The 19,050-nt window shown below is 39.4% G+C and overlaps 1 protein-coding gene across 1 annotated transcript in view; it reads right to left on the reverse strand.

The window, feature by feature from the left end:
• FNDC3B (fibronectin type III domain containing 3B) overlaps nt 1-19,050 on the reverse strand; it is a 310,175-nt gene that overhangs the window by 251,071 nt on the left and 40,054 nt on the right. Inside the window, 1 exon segment of the mRNA XM_081953443.1 lies at nt 3,695-3,833. Within this exon segment, the coding sequence (XP_081809569.1) occupies nt 3,695-3,805 (111 nt within the window). The 5' untranslated portion in view covers nt 3,806-3,833.

Below are 19,050 nucleotides of genomic sequence, written 5' to 3' on the forward strand. Positions count from 1 at the left end.
TGCCTGCAAATGCATCAACCTGGAAAAACCACCTGTTGGTATTGTACATGTATTCATTTATTCTTATGTATATAAGGAAGTTATGTGAATCCTGCTGCATCAGTTTTCTGTGTCTGCTTCTGGATTTGAATTTATACAACAAACTTTGGCAGACACTGTCTAGGTAATAAGGCTCTGGCAGTTGCCCCCAAATGCCTGGTGTGCTTAAATGGGGTTCGTGGTGTTCCCCACAAACACACACACACATTCCAGCTCACACCATTAACACCAGGGCCTTACAGTCAAGATGTCTAGTTTAATGAAAAGAAGGACTAGGGGAGACATGATAGCAGTGTTCCAATATCTCAGGGGTTGCCACAAAGAAGAGGGAGTCAAACTATTCTCCAAGGCACCTGAGGGTAGAACAAGAAGCAATGGGTGGAAACTAATCAAGGAGAGAAGCAACTTAGAACTAAGGAGAAATTTCCTGACAGTTAGAACAATTAATCAGTGGAACAGCTTGCCTCCAGAAGTTGTGAATGCCCCAACACTGGAAGTCTTTAAGAAGATGTTGGATAGCCATCTGTCTGAAACGCTATAGGGTTTCCTGCCTAGGCAGGGGGTTGGACTAGAAGGCCTCCAAGGTCCCTTCCAACTCTACTATAGTATAGTATATTATACGGCTTGGATTTCCAGCATACTCTCTTAGCGGTTGTTAAACCTGAAAATGGAATAATGTTCTATTTGAGGCCTACTAAGTCAGAATGATAGGCTTAAAAACATGCCATCTTCTTGCTGTACTGAAAAGAAGGAGAAGTAACTAAAAAAAAAACCATGCTGTGTACCAGCGTAGGAATCATTGCATCTTGCTTTACGGATATTTCGTAAAATAGGATTAGCAACTTACTTGTCCCTCAAATATTCACATACTAAGCTATTAAGAATCTCTTGGCCATATCCTGCTATGCAGGACATAGAAGAAAGCAAAACAAATTTGCAAAACAAAAAACAAAAAAACCACCACCAAGATATTCTACTCTTCAATGTAGTTTCTTCCCTGGCATTTGTGATCACGATTCTCCACAGGAGAAAAGAGAGGAGGCTGGGAAACAACAACATGAAACACATTTTCCAGTCTACACCCCCTCAGCCCTTTCCTCCCACACCAATCACACAGGAATAAAATGGTTGCTATATACGCCTCTCCCTCAGAATTTTGTTAGTGCACCATGACATCAGTGTTGGAGATACAGCCAACTTTAGAACTGCATCTGGGACAAATAACACTGGGTTGAATTCTGCTTGCTTTTTGTTTATACACAGTGACTGAGAATGTCTTGGTGGTAAGCAATCTTTGCTCATAAGATTTATTCCTCAACTTTTCCCAAACTCTCCCCCCTCTTTTTTTTTTTTTTGCATCCTGGAAAAGCTTTCAGACTTGTGTTAATTTTCAAAATGGTGAATTAAAATGGGTATTTTCCCCTTCTTCTCTGCCTTCCTGCTTCATCTCCAAAGATAATACATTGTTGTGAAAGTTGTAATTAGCCTTTAAGATGAAACACTTTCTTGAAAACTAAAAAAAAAAAAGATGCTGTGGCAAACAAGGAAAATTAAAGGCCCATTCTTGCAATATTTCCAGCCAAACTTTAATTGAAGAGATTCTTGAGTCCACCTGGGAATTTTACTAAGAATACCCTGAGCAGGTATGAATTATCTGGTTCCAAATCTTTGTAGATAAGGGGAATGCAATTCCAGCTATAATCCTTTCTCCAGACCATCAAAATTTACAGATTGCAGTTACACCCAGTGAATGCTTTCTCCAAATTCAGAAAGTTTCCTCCCTCCCCCCACCCCCAAAAAAGGCAAATATAAAAATATGGAAGCTGCCCCTTCTTTCCATGCTATTTTTTCATATGCAGGCGTAACTCAATACAGAGCAGATCTTCATCTGCAGATCCACATTGCACATCAATTGAAAAAAAAAGATGCTACTGCTAATAGTGTTACGATGACTTAGTTTTTCAATTTACAAACAAAGTTTCATTGATACTTTTTGTAAGAATTGGTAATTACCATGCAAACAGGAAATGATAAGGAAGGAGGGAGAGAGGGAGGGAGGAAGGGAGGGAGGAAGGAAGGAAAGAAGATAGTTCATAACATCTCAAGCATTATTACAGTAAAAAAAAGACTGAAGAATGTGCTATCTTTAAATGGAGCAGTTTGAGTCTCATTCATGCCATGGTTACAGCAAATCCCTCAACAGTTTCTGTATTAGTTGATGATTATGCAATACTTTTTTGAAGCTTGACTCATTGAGTATGTCTTCTTTGATCTTCTCTGTTTAATGAGGAATGACCATGTGCCATTGTCTAACTAGAAAACTGCTTGTTGTTTGAGAGAAAATGTGATACAGATGTTCTAAAAAGATTGCTGTAATGCCAGACACACCCATGCTTCATTTTAAATTCGTTTTGTCCTACAATGTTTATATCTCCCAAGACAAGTAGGCCATTTAGACTTTTGAGGAAACTCAACATGATGAATCCATTAGATAAATGGTGGTACTGAGCAAAGAGTCAGCAGTGTCTTGAAGGATGGGGTCCAAAATGGGCAAGATGGCAATTGTGGTATTCACATCAAAGCCTCACCCCTTTATCACATATATAACAGGAGTGGAGTTTCCATTCTGGTCAGATTAGCTCTTGTCTGTGAGACTTTCTGGGGAATCTTGTGTTACATGTCTCAAGCTCTATCACAGAACAAAGTAATTTAGATAAAGCATTAAATAATAACATTAAAGTTCTCTCTCTCTTTTTCCTTAAGAATTAGATCCATTTTAAGCCTTGGAAGCACAGTGGTTAAAGTCCAGTATTGCAGACAAACTTTGCCCACAGTCTAGAGTTCAATCCTGACAAGGCTCAAGGTTAACATTCCATCCTTCTGAGGTTATTAAAATGAGGACCCAAATTGTTGGGGCAATATAAAAATCATGCTTACACTGTAAATAGCCCAGAGAGTGTTGTATTTAGGTATGTAAGCTTGCTCCTGGGGACGCTTGCTCCTGGGGAGGAAAGCTATGACAAATCTAGATAGCATACTAAAAAGCAGAGATATCACCCTGCCAACAAAAGTGTGTAAAGTCAAGGCTCTGATTTTCCCAGTTGCAATGTCCGGCTGTGAAAGTTGGACCATAGGGAAGGCTGAGTGCCAAGGAATTGAGGCCTTTGAACTATGGAGCTGGAGAAGACTCCTGCGAGTCCCTTGGACTGCAAGGTGATCAAACTGGTCAATCCTAGAGAGATCAACCTTGACTGCTCTTTAGAAGGCCAGATCCTGCAGATGAAACTCAAATACTTTGGCCACCTAATGAGAAGGAAGGACTCACTGGAGAAGAGCCTAATGCTGGGAAAGATTGAGGGCAAAAAAAGAAAGGGATGACAGAGAAGGAGGTGGCTGGATGGAGTCACCAAAGCAGTAGGTGTGAGCTTAAATGGACTCCAGAGGATGGTAGGGGACAGGAAGGCCTGGAGAAATGTTGTACATGAGGTCGCAATGGGATGGACGCGACTTCGCAACTAACAAAGCTTAAATACTATTATTATTATTCCTATTATTCCATGCACCTTAATTGTAAGTAAACACATAAACTATCATTGTACAAGTCACAAATAGCAGAAATATACATTCCAAGCCACCACTTTCAGAATATACTGACTTGCTGTGTTCCATCTCCATTGACTAAGTGAGGCATCATGGCTACTTCCCCATTCAGCAATGATGGCAACTCCAGTGGGATTTGGTCGGTCATCATCATTGTGACGTACATTCATGGAGAATTTTCCTCTGCGGGCTTCCTATAAGAGATAAAATTTACAGTGGGTAATGTGATTTTTTTTCTCTGTCTCTTTTTAACTTTAATTAGAACCTTCAAAAATGCAAATATTTGCTGCCAAGTTGAATAGCTGGTACTACTAATTAACAAGTGCCCTATAGCAGTTGATAGATATTATGCCTTGTTACCATATATAACCACAGCAATGCACAGAAATAGTGTTAGTGGCATAATTCCATATTTACAAAATGTGAATTTCTAGAATTGCTTCTCTGGACTGAGGAGGAATGCAAGTTGATTTAATATAAATAAATAAATTGTTTATTTTATCAAACAGAAAAAGCTGAGCATCTGTACTTATCTGCAATGGCCACCCTGTTTACCACCCATTTATTCTTTAAATTAATTTTCCATTATGGAAAATTAATTTAAAGAATAAAATTTAAATCCAAAATGAATTCAGCCATTTTGCACCTATTCGGGGAGAACCAGTTGTTAACTTTCTAAGCAGTTTGGAGAACCGATTATTGGAAGAAATCTCATTTTGTTTTTTTCCCACTTTACAGGGCTAATCCTGTAAGGAAGGCAGGAAGGAAACATTCTGGTGTTGTTTCTAGCCTAATCTTTATTGCCCTGCTTACAGAAACTGCCTCTCCGGTTAACCCTTATTACATTGTAACAGCTAAGGCAAAGCACCCATCGATGTGAGTGATGTTGAGTTGGCCACGCCCACCCAGTCACATGACCATCGAGCCCCACCTACCCAGCTGGTCATTAGGGCAGAGAACTGGTTGTTAAATTATTTGAATCCCACCACTGATTAAAGAGTAGCTAAAGCTCTATGAACTATATTTAATATTTAAGTGGCCAATGACTGAAATGCACTTTTAAACATTATGCCAATAGCATGCATATATAGGATATAAGCACTTTAAACTAGATTTAAACTACATTTAAATACATACAGAATCGACTCAATTTACTGCTTCCTGCTGACTCAGGAATTCTGGGAGTTGAAGTCCACAAGTCATAAAGCATCCATAATTCCCCACCTCTGCTGTAATATCAAGAGATTTCTATGCAAACTTGCATGGAGATCTTTGGGAATATAAATTTGCATCCCAAGCCTTCTCTCTACAAACCAGCAAGGAACAAATACTTCCCATGCAAACTAACAGAGAAAAACTACCTAGCAAAGCCCTACTATGAATTTGCAGGTTAGATTTAAAATAATATCTTCTCTAAGTCAAGTGCTACTGCAGGCCATGCAAAGGATACCCAAATAGTTTTCTAGTATTTTCCAGTTATCTCAAGTGTATATGTCTATGAAGATTCTCAGTCATCCAGGTCATGGTTGTCCCAAATGAGAAGCAATGTAAAACCAGAAAGTCCAGTTGCCTCTTGAAAGAGCACCGTTGGGACTCAAGTCTGTGTAGTCTACTAGCTGTACTCAGAACCATACAGGTGAGAAATATAAACTATAGTACTATCTGCAAGATAAATTAGGCAAGGGGGGAAGAAATGAGAACCAACAGGCTAGTCTTAGATACAAAATATGCATTAAGCTTTAGCCAAGTCATAACCAAGAAGTTAATGTCCACAAATGCATTGGCAATAGTAACAGTTTTATTCGAAAAAGGATCATGGCTACAAAAATCTATTTCAGAGAAAACATATTGGTCCCAGACCAGTAGGCACTCATCCAACACCAGAGGAACTGGACTGAAATGTTCAATATTGCAAAATGAAGAAAATTATATAATTTTGGCAGCAGATAGAAGACAGGCATTTCAGAACTAAATATTCCAGGGCTGTAGAATGGACTTTGATTTTTCTATATTTACATATAGAAACACCCAATCTTATTCTAACATAGAATGCAACACATATTTCCTTATGATAAAAGTCAAACTCACACAACCCAGCTATCAAATCCCCAGAAAAAGACTCTAATCATTTTACATTCGTTCCACATTCCATCCATCATTCCCCACTTTTATGAGCACAAAGAACAAAATGAGTTTATTTAGGTTCCCTTGTTTTGCTCAGACAAGACCTTGCTTTAAATTAAGAGATCAATCATGTTGGGGTTTGTTTTTATTTTTAAGAACTATTTTGCTTTTGACTTAATAAAAGAGTAATTCTCGGGGTTGGTATGGAGATACATGTTACATATATTTTAGAAATATATATGGCACTTTCTCACAGCAACTTCAAGAGTATGTTGGCATGTTATTATAACCCATCAATCAATGAAAAGACCCTCACGAATATAGGCAGTCTTTCATCTGGTCCTTTTTTCTTAAATTAGAATATCCTACAGATATTTATAGATTTATGTAATCAATAAATCAATATATGTGGTTCTCTGTGGTGGGTTCCAACCAGTTCGAACCAGTTCAGTCGAACCAGTACTGGTTTGGTGGCCTAGGTCGCTGGAACTGACAGCAACGCAGGCATGCCACACTCCCAAACTGGTTCTCCACCATCTTGTTTTTGGGTTCTGCGCTTATGTAGAACAATTTTAATCGCACTGTGCATGTACAAATCTCACCAGCTCAAGGTTGACTAGGTCTTCCATCCTTCTGAGGTGGGTAAGGATAAGGACCCAGATTATTGGGGGTAATAGGCTGACTCTGTAAACCTCTTAGAGAGGGCTGTAAAAGCACTATGAAGCGGTATGTAAGTCTAAGTGCTATTGCTATATTTAAAAAAGCGGAGAAAATAGAGTCAATGACAGACAAAGCAACATCCAGGTGGTAGTTTTGGATGGACTCCCAGTGTGACACAAATCATAAACCGTGTTTTATGATCCATGAATGCAGATAATGGAATGACTCGTGCATCAAGAAAATCTGAGCACCAAAAACGCCTGTGCAGAAGAATAGCCACGACTTGTTGCTCCACTCAGGGAAAGGAGACAAAATTATTCATATAGAAACAGCAACAAGGAGAGAAGTGCACACAACTGGATGGACAAAACATAAAAGAAACTGGAATTTGTCTTGCCTGCTGCGCATTTATTAAAACAGTCATATCACATCTGCTTTCAAGCTTTCTTATCCCTAAAATAATTCTTTATATACCTAATTGCCAGCAGAGCAGATTAATTTGAAAGCATGAAAAACAGGACAACCTTATTGGCGAGAACTTCATATGAAGGATTTATCTTCTGTAAATTGTACAAATTAACATAAAGGACCATTTGCAGAAAAACTACTGTTTTCTTCCAATGAGAGAGAGAGACAAAGAGAGAAAGAAATCAGCTAATATGGATGTAAATATAACCTAGTTTTTTTAGGAAGTTTGAGTTGCACATACCCAGCATGATGGGTGTGTGGGTGTAAGAGAGAAAGAGAGAATATGTTTTGGAGGGTTAAAAGTAGAAGTGAATGTGTTATAGAGTCTTAAGGTGCCATTTACCGTATCTTCTTACTTAAGCATTTTTTGTAATAAACCATTGGGATTGTTTTGCTACTGAATTTCCACAGCACCATTTCAAGTTATTATGAAAACTGTGAACTCTGGTATATTAGGACTTTAATGTAGCCCATCTCTTTTTTTTTAAATAAATGCTCAAAGTCACCTTATTAGTGAGATAAATTCACTGATATATATATTCAGTAAAACCCACTCATATAAATTCAATTAAAAATAAACAAATTGTATTTTATCAGGACATAGGAATACATAACAGCACTTAGGAATGGTTATTAAAGAAAGCGTCAGTGCTTCTTAGTAGAACTGGATTGGTTTCTCCAAAATTTCATAAGAATTTAATGTTTTCTCCAGCAATTGATTGACCAAATGACCCTATCCAAAATTCCTCAAGAGAACTCAGGACAGATGCCCACAGGTCAAGGTCCTATCCACAAGTAGCATCCATGTATTAAAACAGCAGTCTCCAAACCCCGGGCCGCAGACTAACACCAGTCCATGGTCTGCCAAGAACTGGGCCATGCAAGCGAGTGAAGCCCCATCCACACATGTGTGGGATCCAGACAGCACACAAAGCCATCTCCCAAAAGTGGGGAAATCCCTTCTCTACGAAACATTCCCTGGCACCCAAAAGGTTGAGGGCCACTGTATTAGAAGGAGCTGTATCTGAATACACAAACATTGGCTCCATTGGTGGGATTCAAATTTTTTTACTAGCGGTTTGGTGGGTGTGGCATTGCTTGGTGGGCAGAGCAAGGGAAGGATACTGCAAAATCTCCCCCTCCCCTCTCCAGGGGAAGGTTACTGCAAAATCCCCATTTCCTCCGGGGAGGCAGAGAATAGATGAGGACAGGGCCAGTCAGAGGTGGTATTTACTGGTTCTCTGAACTACTCAAAATTTCCATTACGGTTCTCCAAAACGTGTCAGAACCTGCTGAATACCACCTCTGATTGGCTCACACTTAACTTGAACCCTATTTTGTGCAGTTTTGTGCAAAATACTGAGATATAAGCTAACCAACTGGGTTGCATTCAGAGGTGGTATTCAGCCGGTTCGGACTGGTTCACCTGAATCGCTAGTGGAAATCGCAGGATGGGCCAGCCCACCTGCCCTGGCTCTATGGCATCCCATTTAGGCACGTTTTCAAGCCAAAGCGAATGCGCGGAAGGCCGAGTGCGCGGTCACATTTGTGAACTGGTAGGGAAAGTAAGTGAATGCCACCCCTGGTTACATTCTCACAATATGCTAAGGCACAAAATAATTAACCAATAATAAAGCTAACTAGAGTAAACTATATTGTGCACATTCATTTTTCATTGACTTATAATGTATTGTGCTGATCTACCCAAAGATTATCTACTGTATACTTTTTGGCAGTACTTGAAAATGCCAGAGAACTCAGATCTGCTTATGGTCTTCTACACAGAACTAATTGCATCGCTTTTGAAAGAGTTTAATGTTGAAATTAACTCTCCCTATCAACTCTGACCGATTAGTTTTGGAGCGGTATCAGAATCTGCAAAATCTGATCCACAAGGGCAATCCTGAGGCACCCATTCAAAATGAACTTTTCCTTATTTCAGTCTACATTCAACTCATTTGAAAAAACAAAGTTCTCAATCTTCGCATCTATGTTTTGTTTCAGCTATGCACATGGTGTCCTTTGAGTCTGAGCCATTTAGGTTTTCCAACCTAAGTAAGTCCACCAGGCATTTTGTCCTTTAGAGAAAACCTTGAAGCAACTGATATCAATCATGTGGCGAATAAACTCAGCACACATGAGGGAAAACTGACGCAACAAATCCACCTTAAAATAACAGAGAAAATAATAAATTTATAAATCACTGGTTCGAGAAGACTCAATAAAGCTGAATCACTGGCTCATGGGATTTGCTTGCTAGCATTTGCCTCCACTGCACAGACATATGGAGGAAATAATGATACAATAGCATGAGCAAGAAAAGGGCCTATTAAAATCCAGCTGTCTTATGTAGGTAAATACAAATTCCCACCACCGATTAAGAATTAGATCTGCTAATTATAAAGATTTTGGTAACCTGCTTTGGTGATGCTCTAACTGCCCTAACTGCTCTTTATTATTCTCAAGTCACATTTACTCAAAATATAGAGATTTGGAAACATTTGCATGTGCGACCAATTGCTTACCAGGGATCAATTAATAGCATTTTATTTAACAGCTTCAATGGCAAAGGTTAAAAAATGGAAGTAAGCACCACAGCTAATTAAAATGGAATAATGTAAAAAACACTGGCTGAATTACAAAGCATGCTCAGCCATAAACAGTTTTCACACGTCATGCTAAGGAAAAAAACAATAGTTAACAAATCAAGTTTATTTTAATTTGTTAAGTATTCTTTATCGCTTAGCATGACGTGTGAACATTTGTCTTATCATGTGTTATTCAAAAGCTAAGATGATGCAAAAATGATTGCGCTTCTCTGCCCCTTTGGATGTTAGTTTATAAATATTTGCACCCAATGAAGATATAATTATAATTTCTTTCACATTCATTTTATTTAAAATTACTGAAGGCTACTTCTGCTGACTGCTGGCTGCCTGCAATTTGGCAGTTCAAATCTCCACCAGGCTCAAGGTTGACTCAGCCTTCCACCCTTCCAAGGTGGGCAAAACGAGGACCCAAAATTGTTGGGTGCAATATCTGTAAACCCCTTAGAGAGGGTTGTAAAGCCCTGTAAAGCGATATATAAGTCTAAGTGCTATTGCTATAATTAAAATGTAAATGTTAAGAAATGTATGCTCCAAGTCTTTGAAACACAAAGAAAAAAAGCTTTTTAAAATTTCCCTGAAGATTGTTATTTTTTTTGCAGTTTTTCCAAGCCTTCTCATCTCTAGATACTGAAACTGTGCAAATTCTTTGAGCCTCTACTCAATTAATGGAGATATATTCTTCAATCTTTAGAGAGACAACCTTGCCATTTCCAGATGTTGGTCCCTGCCCATTTTGTTTACTTAAAAGCCGACGCAACAATAACTTGTAATGTATGATAGGTTCCTCTTCTCCACCCTTCTCCAGTTTAAAGCTGCTCTGTTCCCAACAGTTCCCATGAGCTGAGTTCACAAGGGTCAAAATAATTAGGCAAAAAGCTGACGTTCCAATAAATTGTATCACTCTTGTGCTGATAAACAGTGCAGTGGAGGACATGCAATTAGCAAGTACATCAGAAGACGGGAATCTGAGGAATGAGGAGATTAGCTTTAAGTGACATTAAGCAGCAGCATCTTGTTTCGTAAGGTGGACAAAATCAATCTGGGGAAAACACAACCCAGAACAGGGGTTGGCAACCTTAAACACTCAAAGAGCCACAAAAGTGCTAACCAGAAGTCTGCCCCCTCTTCAATTCTGGAGCCAACCAGAAGTCCGGTTCCCCCACCATAGAGTCTCCTCCTAGCATGGCATCCTTTTTCCTCTACCTATCCTAACCGAAAGCCCTATCAATTGTGGTGCCGACCGGCAACAGGGAGCCGCAGCAGAAGGAAGAAAGAGCCACATGCAGCTCCAGAGCCATGGGTTGCTGATCCCTGACCCAGAAAAGATCCTAAAATACAGAGGCAATCGCTTCCGTATTTGACAGTTTGTATTTGAGAAGCTGCCATAAAGAAGAGGGGGTCAACTTGTTTTCTAAAGCATCGGAGGGCAAGATAAGAAACAACAGATGGAAACTAATCAAGAAAAGAAGCAACCGGGAATTAAGGAGAAACTTTTAAACAGTGAGAACAATTAACCAGTGGAATGGGCTTGCCTTCAGAAGTTGTGGGTGCTTTGTCACCGGAGGTTTTAAGAAGAGACTTTACAGTCAATTGTCTGGAATGGCGAACCTATGGCACTATGAACATAGCGAACCTATGGCACGTGTGCCAGAAGTAGCAAGCAGAGCCATCACTCTGGGCACGCCAGCCATCACCCGTTGCTCTTCTGGGTTCCGGCGTGCCAGAAATCAGAAGATCAGATGACCTGAACGCATGTGCATGCCAGGAACTAGAAGGTCAGCTTTCTGGCACATACATGTGAGCCAGGGAGCTGCTCTTCCGGTTTCTGGTGCTCTCCCAGACATGCGCGTGCTCCCATTTCTGCACTCGGTGCCGAAAAGGTTCACCAACACTGGTGTAGAATCTCCTGCTTGAGCAGAGGGTTGGACTAGACAACCTTCAAGGACCCTTCCAGCTCTATTCTGATTGATTGACTTAGAGGGCTCTTCAACCATTTCAAAGAAGCACTGAGGTTCATTAAAGTCTGGTGTTGGGTTGGGTTGAGTTTCATATCCCCGGATTAAAGAATCTGAAAAGGGGAAGCCATCGTTCTCGGGAGTTAAAAGATTGTGTAAATAGTTTTACTTATCGAATTCAGAGGACTCCTAGGGGTTACTAACAAAGGCATAACACGAAGGGGAACTTTAGCCGTCCAAACACTGAAAATAAGCCTTTAATATTGACTAAGGAGAATCAACTCTGCCTCACCGTGATGTCATGAACGGCTCAGGCTGAGTAGTGCAATCACATTTTGAATGCACTAATAATAAGAGGATGGGTCAAATGTCATCCTGCATTTCAACAGATTATTTTAGTAAATGGAGCCACTGAGATTGCAGTTGGAATTCTCAGCATGGAAAAAGAAGGATTTTTCTGTTTTTCATGCTCCGGCTTCCTGTTAAATGTGGAAAAAGAAGAACAGCGTTTTCTCCCAGCTCAGACCAGTTCAGGGCTGCAATTTTTGGTTAGAAATTCACGAGTAGGACATTTTTAAGAAACATCTTCCTACTTATCCCTAGGTCCATGGTGGTGAAACTATGGCACTCTGCGGGCACATGAGCTGTCACCCCAGCTCAGTTCCACCTCACATGCACATGCGTCTCCCACCAACCAGCTGATTTTTGGGTTGTGGTCCTACAAATCTATTATATTGACAGGAAAAGATTAGGCAAAAGAATCAAAAGTCCCATTTTAAAGAGAATGTTTAAGATGAATAATAGATAATTTAATCTAATTTAATAGATGAATAATAATTTCCATATAGGAGATATCAAGCTGTGGTGGTGGGGAAAGGAAATTACAAGTCTGAAACAAATTTTCTGACTTTGATATATTACATAGTCATTATAAATAGAAGACAAATCTGTGCCTGCAACAGATCACTATTCATATTTGCACATTCACGACAGAACAAGATAACACAGAGTATTTAAATCAAAGTTATTAAAACCAACAGCAGTTTTCCGCAGTGCCACTTGTTTCCATCCTGTGAAATATTTCATTTTTATTTCAGACGCTCTTCAGCTGACCTATAGCTGAAGTCATGTTGACAGTGAGTAGTGCATTGTATGATTGTGGGAAACGACTTTGCACAAACCTCTCATTCAAGCAGCCATTCACAGGGATTTAGACAAGCCACTAGAATAGGGCACCTCTGGCTATTAGCTGAAGGAATTTCTAGCACAGTGGGAATGTTGAAACACTGTAAATGCCACATTCATAAGCCTTAATTGCCTGGATCGGAGGATAAAACAAACGAAGGCCTTTCAGGACTTGGGGAAAGAATGAAAACCATGCCTTGTCCCTCTTTAGTGTGGATTCAATAAAAAAAGAGTGATGTTTAATATATCAGGAACTATTTATAATACTAAGGGAGCTGAAATTGTGGACATAGCTATCGAAAAACCCCTAAATACATAGCAGCAGATAGCAATTCTGAAAAAGTGAGCCTCATGTAGCATAGTCATCATTTTCAGGGATACAGCTATATCTTATTTCATCTTCCAGCTTGCTTTATTTATTAATTTGTGAGGATGATCTACATTCTTTAGCCCAATTATTCTAATCTAGTACTCCTGGGGATAAATCATTGGGCTTTAGGCAGTTGTGGATTCAATTAATCCATAATTAATTGGAACATCACTGAATGGCCTGGGATATATAAACTCAAGCCTAGCATATGAGTCAACAAAGATTCTCAAGTCATCCATGTAAAGTTGTCTGAAAGCTGAGTCACGGCAACTGAACTTATTTTTCTTGTTAATCTGAGATGTTTCACTGCTCATCCAAGTAGCTTCATCAGTCAGACCAAGTTAGTTAGACTAGCAGGAAAAATAAGTCTAGTTGCCCAGATTCAACGTTCCGACAATTTTACCCAAATGACTGAAAATCTTCATGGACGTTTTGCAATGCACTTTGGGCAGGAAATCCTTGAGCTTGGCACAGAAGGAGTTGTTATGTTCCAATGACTTTCTGCCCAACTAATTTCCTCTGACTGATGAAGCTGCTTGGATGAGCAGTGAAATGTCCCAGACTAAGAAGAATAAGTCCAGTTGCCATGACTCAACCTTCAGACATAGCATATGAGCTAATATTGACTAAAGCTGTACAATAAGAGCATGAGTTCTCATGATAAAGATTCAAGTTCAATGCCCAATGTCTCCAGTCAATGACACTGCCCCTAGGCTAGCTGGTCCAGGATCTGACTTCCCAACCTAGTGGTATCCTGAAGGCAGCAAGCAATAAGAGCGCCTTCCCCCCCGGCACATTCGGGATACCGCTAGGTCGGTGAGCAGTGCTCTGCCTGCTGGAGGGGTGTGTGTCCAGGAGGTTTATTTTCAGGGGTGGGCTTATATTTTTGCCCACACGAAAAGTGTGGCAAGGCGTTAGTTTCGGGACAGGTTGTATTTTTGGGGAAACACGGTATTGCTATTAATAATGAAATGCAAGAATAAAAGTGGTTAACCATGACACTAAAATTAGCCTATTCAGTTTACTCCATTTGGCCTCTTAGCTTGCAAAGAGCCAATAGTTTAATTAATGGAAATCAAAGAAAACACATTTATTTTTTTATTGCGAAATATTATATTTCTTATTCAGAAATATTATATTTCACAATAACTCTGGGCAAACGTTAGCAAAATTATGCAAATAGCACCATCTATGCTGATTAAACAGCATGCCTATTTAATGAGTAAATTGCAGCATTTACCTAGAAAATAAGTTCCCTTGGACTTTTAAGGGATGGAAATGAACTTAACAATCAAGCAGGGTCCAATCCTGAATAAAAAAATCTTCTTCTTAGCAACAGTTCTGAACTGTTTCTTGCAAGGGAGAAATCAAAAGAGCTTCACCTATCAGCTCAGAACAGTGACTTTTCCTGGCACTGGTATTTTTTGAAAGAACAGAATCAGAATCTCTAGAGGAGAAGAGTTCTTATCCCAAATGACTGCATTTTTAAAAAATTTGTTCCTCTTTGCATATTTGATGCCTTCTCTTTTTTTCTGCACTGTAGTGATTGTGTGGATGGAATCTAAAAATGCTTTTGCAGTAGCAATAGCAATAGCACTTACACTTATATACCACTTTACAGCCCTCTCTAAGTGGTTTACAGAGTCAGCATATGATCCTCAACAATCTGGGTCCTGATTTTACTCACCTCGGAAGGATGGAAGGCTGAGTCAACCTTGAGTCTGGTGAGATTTGAACTGCCAAATTGCAGTCAGCAGAGGTAGCCTGCAGTACTGTACTCTCCCCACTGCACCACCGCAGTAACTGGGAAGACAGATCTACATTCAACAGAAATTCTGAGTCTGTTTCCATTATGGAGGACAGTCAATCTGAGAATCCTGGGGAGAGCCGAGATAGTGCAATGGTTAGGATGCAGTATTGCAGGCTAACTCTGCCAACTGCCAGGAGTTTGATCTTGATCAGCCTTCCATCCTTCCAAGGTTAATGAAATGAGGAGCCAGATTGTAGGCAGCAATATACTGACTCTATAAAACCGCTTAGAGAGGGCTGTAAAGCATTATGGAGCAGTATATAAGTCTAAGTGTTATTGCTATTACTTCAAAGGCAATGCATGTTTGGTTGATAGGTTATAACACACATTTTGCTTTTTGGCTCTTGGAGAAAACTGCATGCAGAAGGAATATGAGTATAAAGTGCAAAAGGCTGGCTTACCTAATCAGAACCCATGTGTGATTTCTTTTATCAAGTTCAAAGTATAACAGCTCACAGCGAAACAATTCTACTACCCAAAGAGAAACTAAGGCAACCCAGAGAAACTAAAGGAATGGAGAGGGCATATGACCCATATATTCCAGTATCCATAAATGTCTAATTTCTGAATATTATTGTTGCTATATATATATATATGTATGTATGTATGTATGTATGTATGTATGTATGTATGTATGTATGTATGTATGTATGTATGTATGTATGTATATGCTGTATTTGTGCTGATAAATAAATAAAGGCAGACTAGTATAGATCTATTTCAAGCTATTTAGCTCTCATCAGCTAGCCATACCCTTACTGGGATTTGAACTATACTAGTCTCCCTTTATTTATTTATCAGCACAAATACAACACAAATATAAAAAGGCAACATTAAAAATAAAAATATGGTTTTCTGCCTGGATGGTCTTCTGTAATGAGCCGAAAGGACAGAAAGGGGGAGTAGTAAGCTCCCTCCCATATTTGGGCATACATTTTGGCGATGTACCAAATAATTCAATAAATCAAGAAAACCACTACTAAAATATTCAGAATTTGGGAACGCATACATAGTTCAAGATGAAGTCACTGCAAAGCACTTTGCAATGATGTGTGCCTACATTGCAATCTTTATTATGATGACTCCGTTTTCCAGCTTTGATCTTCTTATATAAATACAGAGTCATGACAGTAAATATATCTTACAAATTAGAGCTTGCTTCTCTTTTCCTAGAAGTCTTATGGTACTTATAGTAACATTGTATGAGTCACTATAATGTATATCATGGGTTGAGGAACGTACTTGCACTTGCATAATACCAGCATTAACGCATGATATCGGCAATAACTTTGTCTCGCAAACACAGGCAATATTGTATGCTATTATAAAAACTGAGCTGTAAAAAAATCCACTTCAGAGCTCTCTTCCAATTGTATGCTATGCAAGACGTCTTGCCTGTCAACGACTTCTTCAGCTTCAACCACAATGACTCACGGGCAAACAATTGATACCAACTCAAGGTAAACCACTTCAAACTCAACTGCAGAACATATGATTTCAGCAACAGCGTGATCAATGACTGGAATGCTCTACCTGACTCCGTTGTTACAGCCTCAAACCCTCTCAGCTTCAAACTCAAACTATCTACCGTGGATTTCACCCCATTCTTAAGAGGTCCGTAAAGGGGGCAATGCTTAAGCGTACCAGCGTGCCTACCGTCTCTGTCCTACTGTCCCCATTTATCTTTGTTCATGTTTATATTCTTATCTATATTTGTTATCTTGTACATGTTTGACAAACAAATAAAATAAATAAATAAAATAAGACAAACTACTTAGAATCCTATCAAACCCACTTATGATGATGTTAAAGTTGAATCGTTTTGTCTCAATTTGAGACCTGCGCCGTGAATGTAGCTAAAAGGTTTCCATACAGTTCATGAAATTACTAAGCCTACTGCACTTATTTATATTTTTCTTTCCATTTGGCTCTCCTTAAGCTATGCTATCTAACAGAATATATTGGTGATAAATGCTAAAATACTTGAAAACAACTCTCTGGATCCTTTTCTTCAAGTGATTTTTTAAAAAGAATTTCCACATTATTACCCTCTTTCCTTGGAGGTTTTCTTAAACATCTCAGTTACAAAACTGGGGGCTGGGAAGAGAAGTACACATGACTAATAGATTTTGTAACAGAATTTGAAATGACTCATAGATTCCTTCTTTTTTTTTCAAGGGAAGCCTAGGAAAACCACATGAGTTGAAAGTCAGACAATGGATAAACTTGCATGCAAGAGACGTCATATTCTACACACACACACACACACACACACCCAAAAAATTGAATTTGCAAGCTTAATTCGAAGCGGACAGATAGGTATCTAGCTTTTTCCACCGACACACCATATCCTTCATTCATGCTCCTTTTTAAACATACATTGAAAGTTTCCAAACACTGAGGATACAATGAAAAATAGGAACAGCAATTCAAAGGAAAATAAAACATGCACTTGAAATAATCTCACCACACTATTAGCACCAATTGTCTAAGTGGGTCTTTCCTTCACAGTTGATTCCTTCTCCTAATATGAATTTAAACCAGAAGGGGAAGACATTATTCAGGATTGGGAATAAAAAGGAAGCCAGGGCTAAGGACAATAAGGGTGGATAAATCCATTTCATTTAACTATGTTTCCATATTAAGCAGTTATCCATTTACTGTATCATGTACATATACAGTATATTGCCAAAAGTATTCGCTCACCTGCCTTTACTCGCATATGAACTTACAGTATTTAACCTGTGATTATGTCTTCCCGACTGAATTGCTGTTAGTATTTTTCCCCCCTTTGGATTCATTGTTGAGTCACTGACACTGCATTAGTGCCCATAATGTGGCTAGATATTTCCTTAGTCTACTCCATGCGTCATTCATTTTTATTATCCTACAGATGCATATCAGTTATAACGTGACTTCTCCAAATTAATGACTTTTTTCATTATTCTTTGTGCTAATTATAGTTAGTCTGGATTTTATCAGACTGGTTTTTATTTATCTGTTCTGTATTAATATGAGTATTGGGTAGAGAATTTGTAACAACATCCATTAGACATCAGTCAGCAGAGATCTGGAGCATGCTTGCAGGTAGTCCTGCAAGTAGCTCGCTTCTATGGTATCTAAAGCTTTAAAGGCAATAACCAGGAAACTTGAATTGCACCTGAACATCTATTGGGAGACAATATATGTAAGTTCATATGCAAGTAAAGGCAGGCGAGCGAATACTTTTGGCAATATAGTGTATAACTAACACATCAAATTTGGTCTTCTGAGCATAAATGGCCAAGATCTTGGATTGCTGATCCTGCAATACCTAATATCAATATTCTAGGACAGTGATGGTGAACCTTTTAGGCACCAAGTGCCCAAAGTGTACACGCACGCCCAAACTGCAAGGTGTGCATGCACGCCCCACACATGCGCGGCAGACCCAAAGACCAGCTGGCCAGTGGGAGATGTGCGTGCATGCGCAGAAGAGACTTGAAACAGAGCTGGGGCAACCACGCACTTGCTCACAGAAAGGGCTCTGTGTGCCTTGAGGGCTGAGTCGATAACTGGGGTGGTACCTGGTGACCAGGGCGTGGCCTAAAGAGCTCATCTGACTCAGCCCAATCAAGAGAGGACAAGGTCAACCCATCCTGGATACTCCTCCCCCTCACTATGGAGAAGAAAGGCGCTCTCTTAGGGGACTTCTAATAGTTAGATGCTTCATGTACAGCGGTACCTCAGTAGTCATCGTTAATTGGTTTTGGGGAGTGTGATGGGTACCAAAATGATGAGTATCAAACAATTTTTGTTCCTGAGGAATAATATAGTAAGTCACAAGGCAGATGACTTACTATATTATTGACTGACCACTCTTTAGAAGGCCAGATTCTGAAGATGAAACTCAAATACTTTGGCTACCAAATGAGAAGGAAGGACTCAATGCTGGAAAAGATTGAGGGCAAAAGAAGACGGGAATGAGAGAGAATGAGGTTGCTGGATGGAGTCACCGAAGCAGTAGGCATGAGCGTAAATGGACTCCGGAGGATGGTAGAGGACAGGAAGGTCTGTAAGAATGTTGTCCACGGGGTCGTGATGGGTCGGACACAACTTCACAACTAACAACAATAAGGTGACAACAATAAGTTGTAGCTTGTGCGTCAAGTACCAACAAATGATGAGCACCAGAACCAAACTTTTCATGTCAAAATGTGTTGATTACCAAATTCGATGAGTTGCAAAGTA

Source organism: Natrix helvetica, assembly GCF_964273705.1.
Source record: "Natrix helvetica genome assembly, chromosome: 5".
NCBI lineage: Eukaryota > Metazoa > Chordata > Lepidosauria > Squamata > Natricidae > Natrix > Natrix helvetica.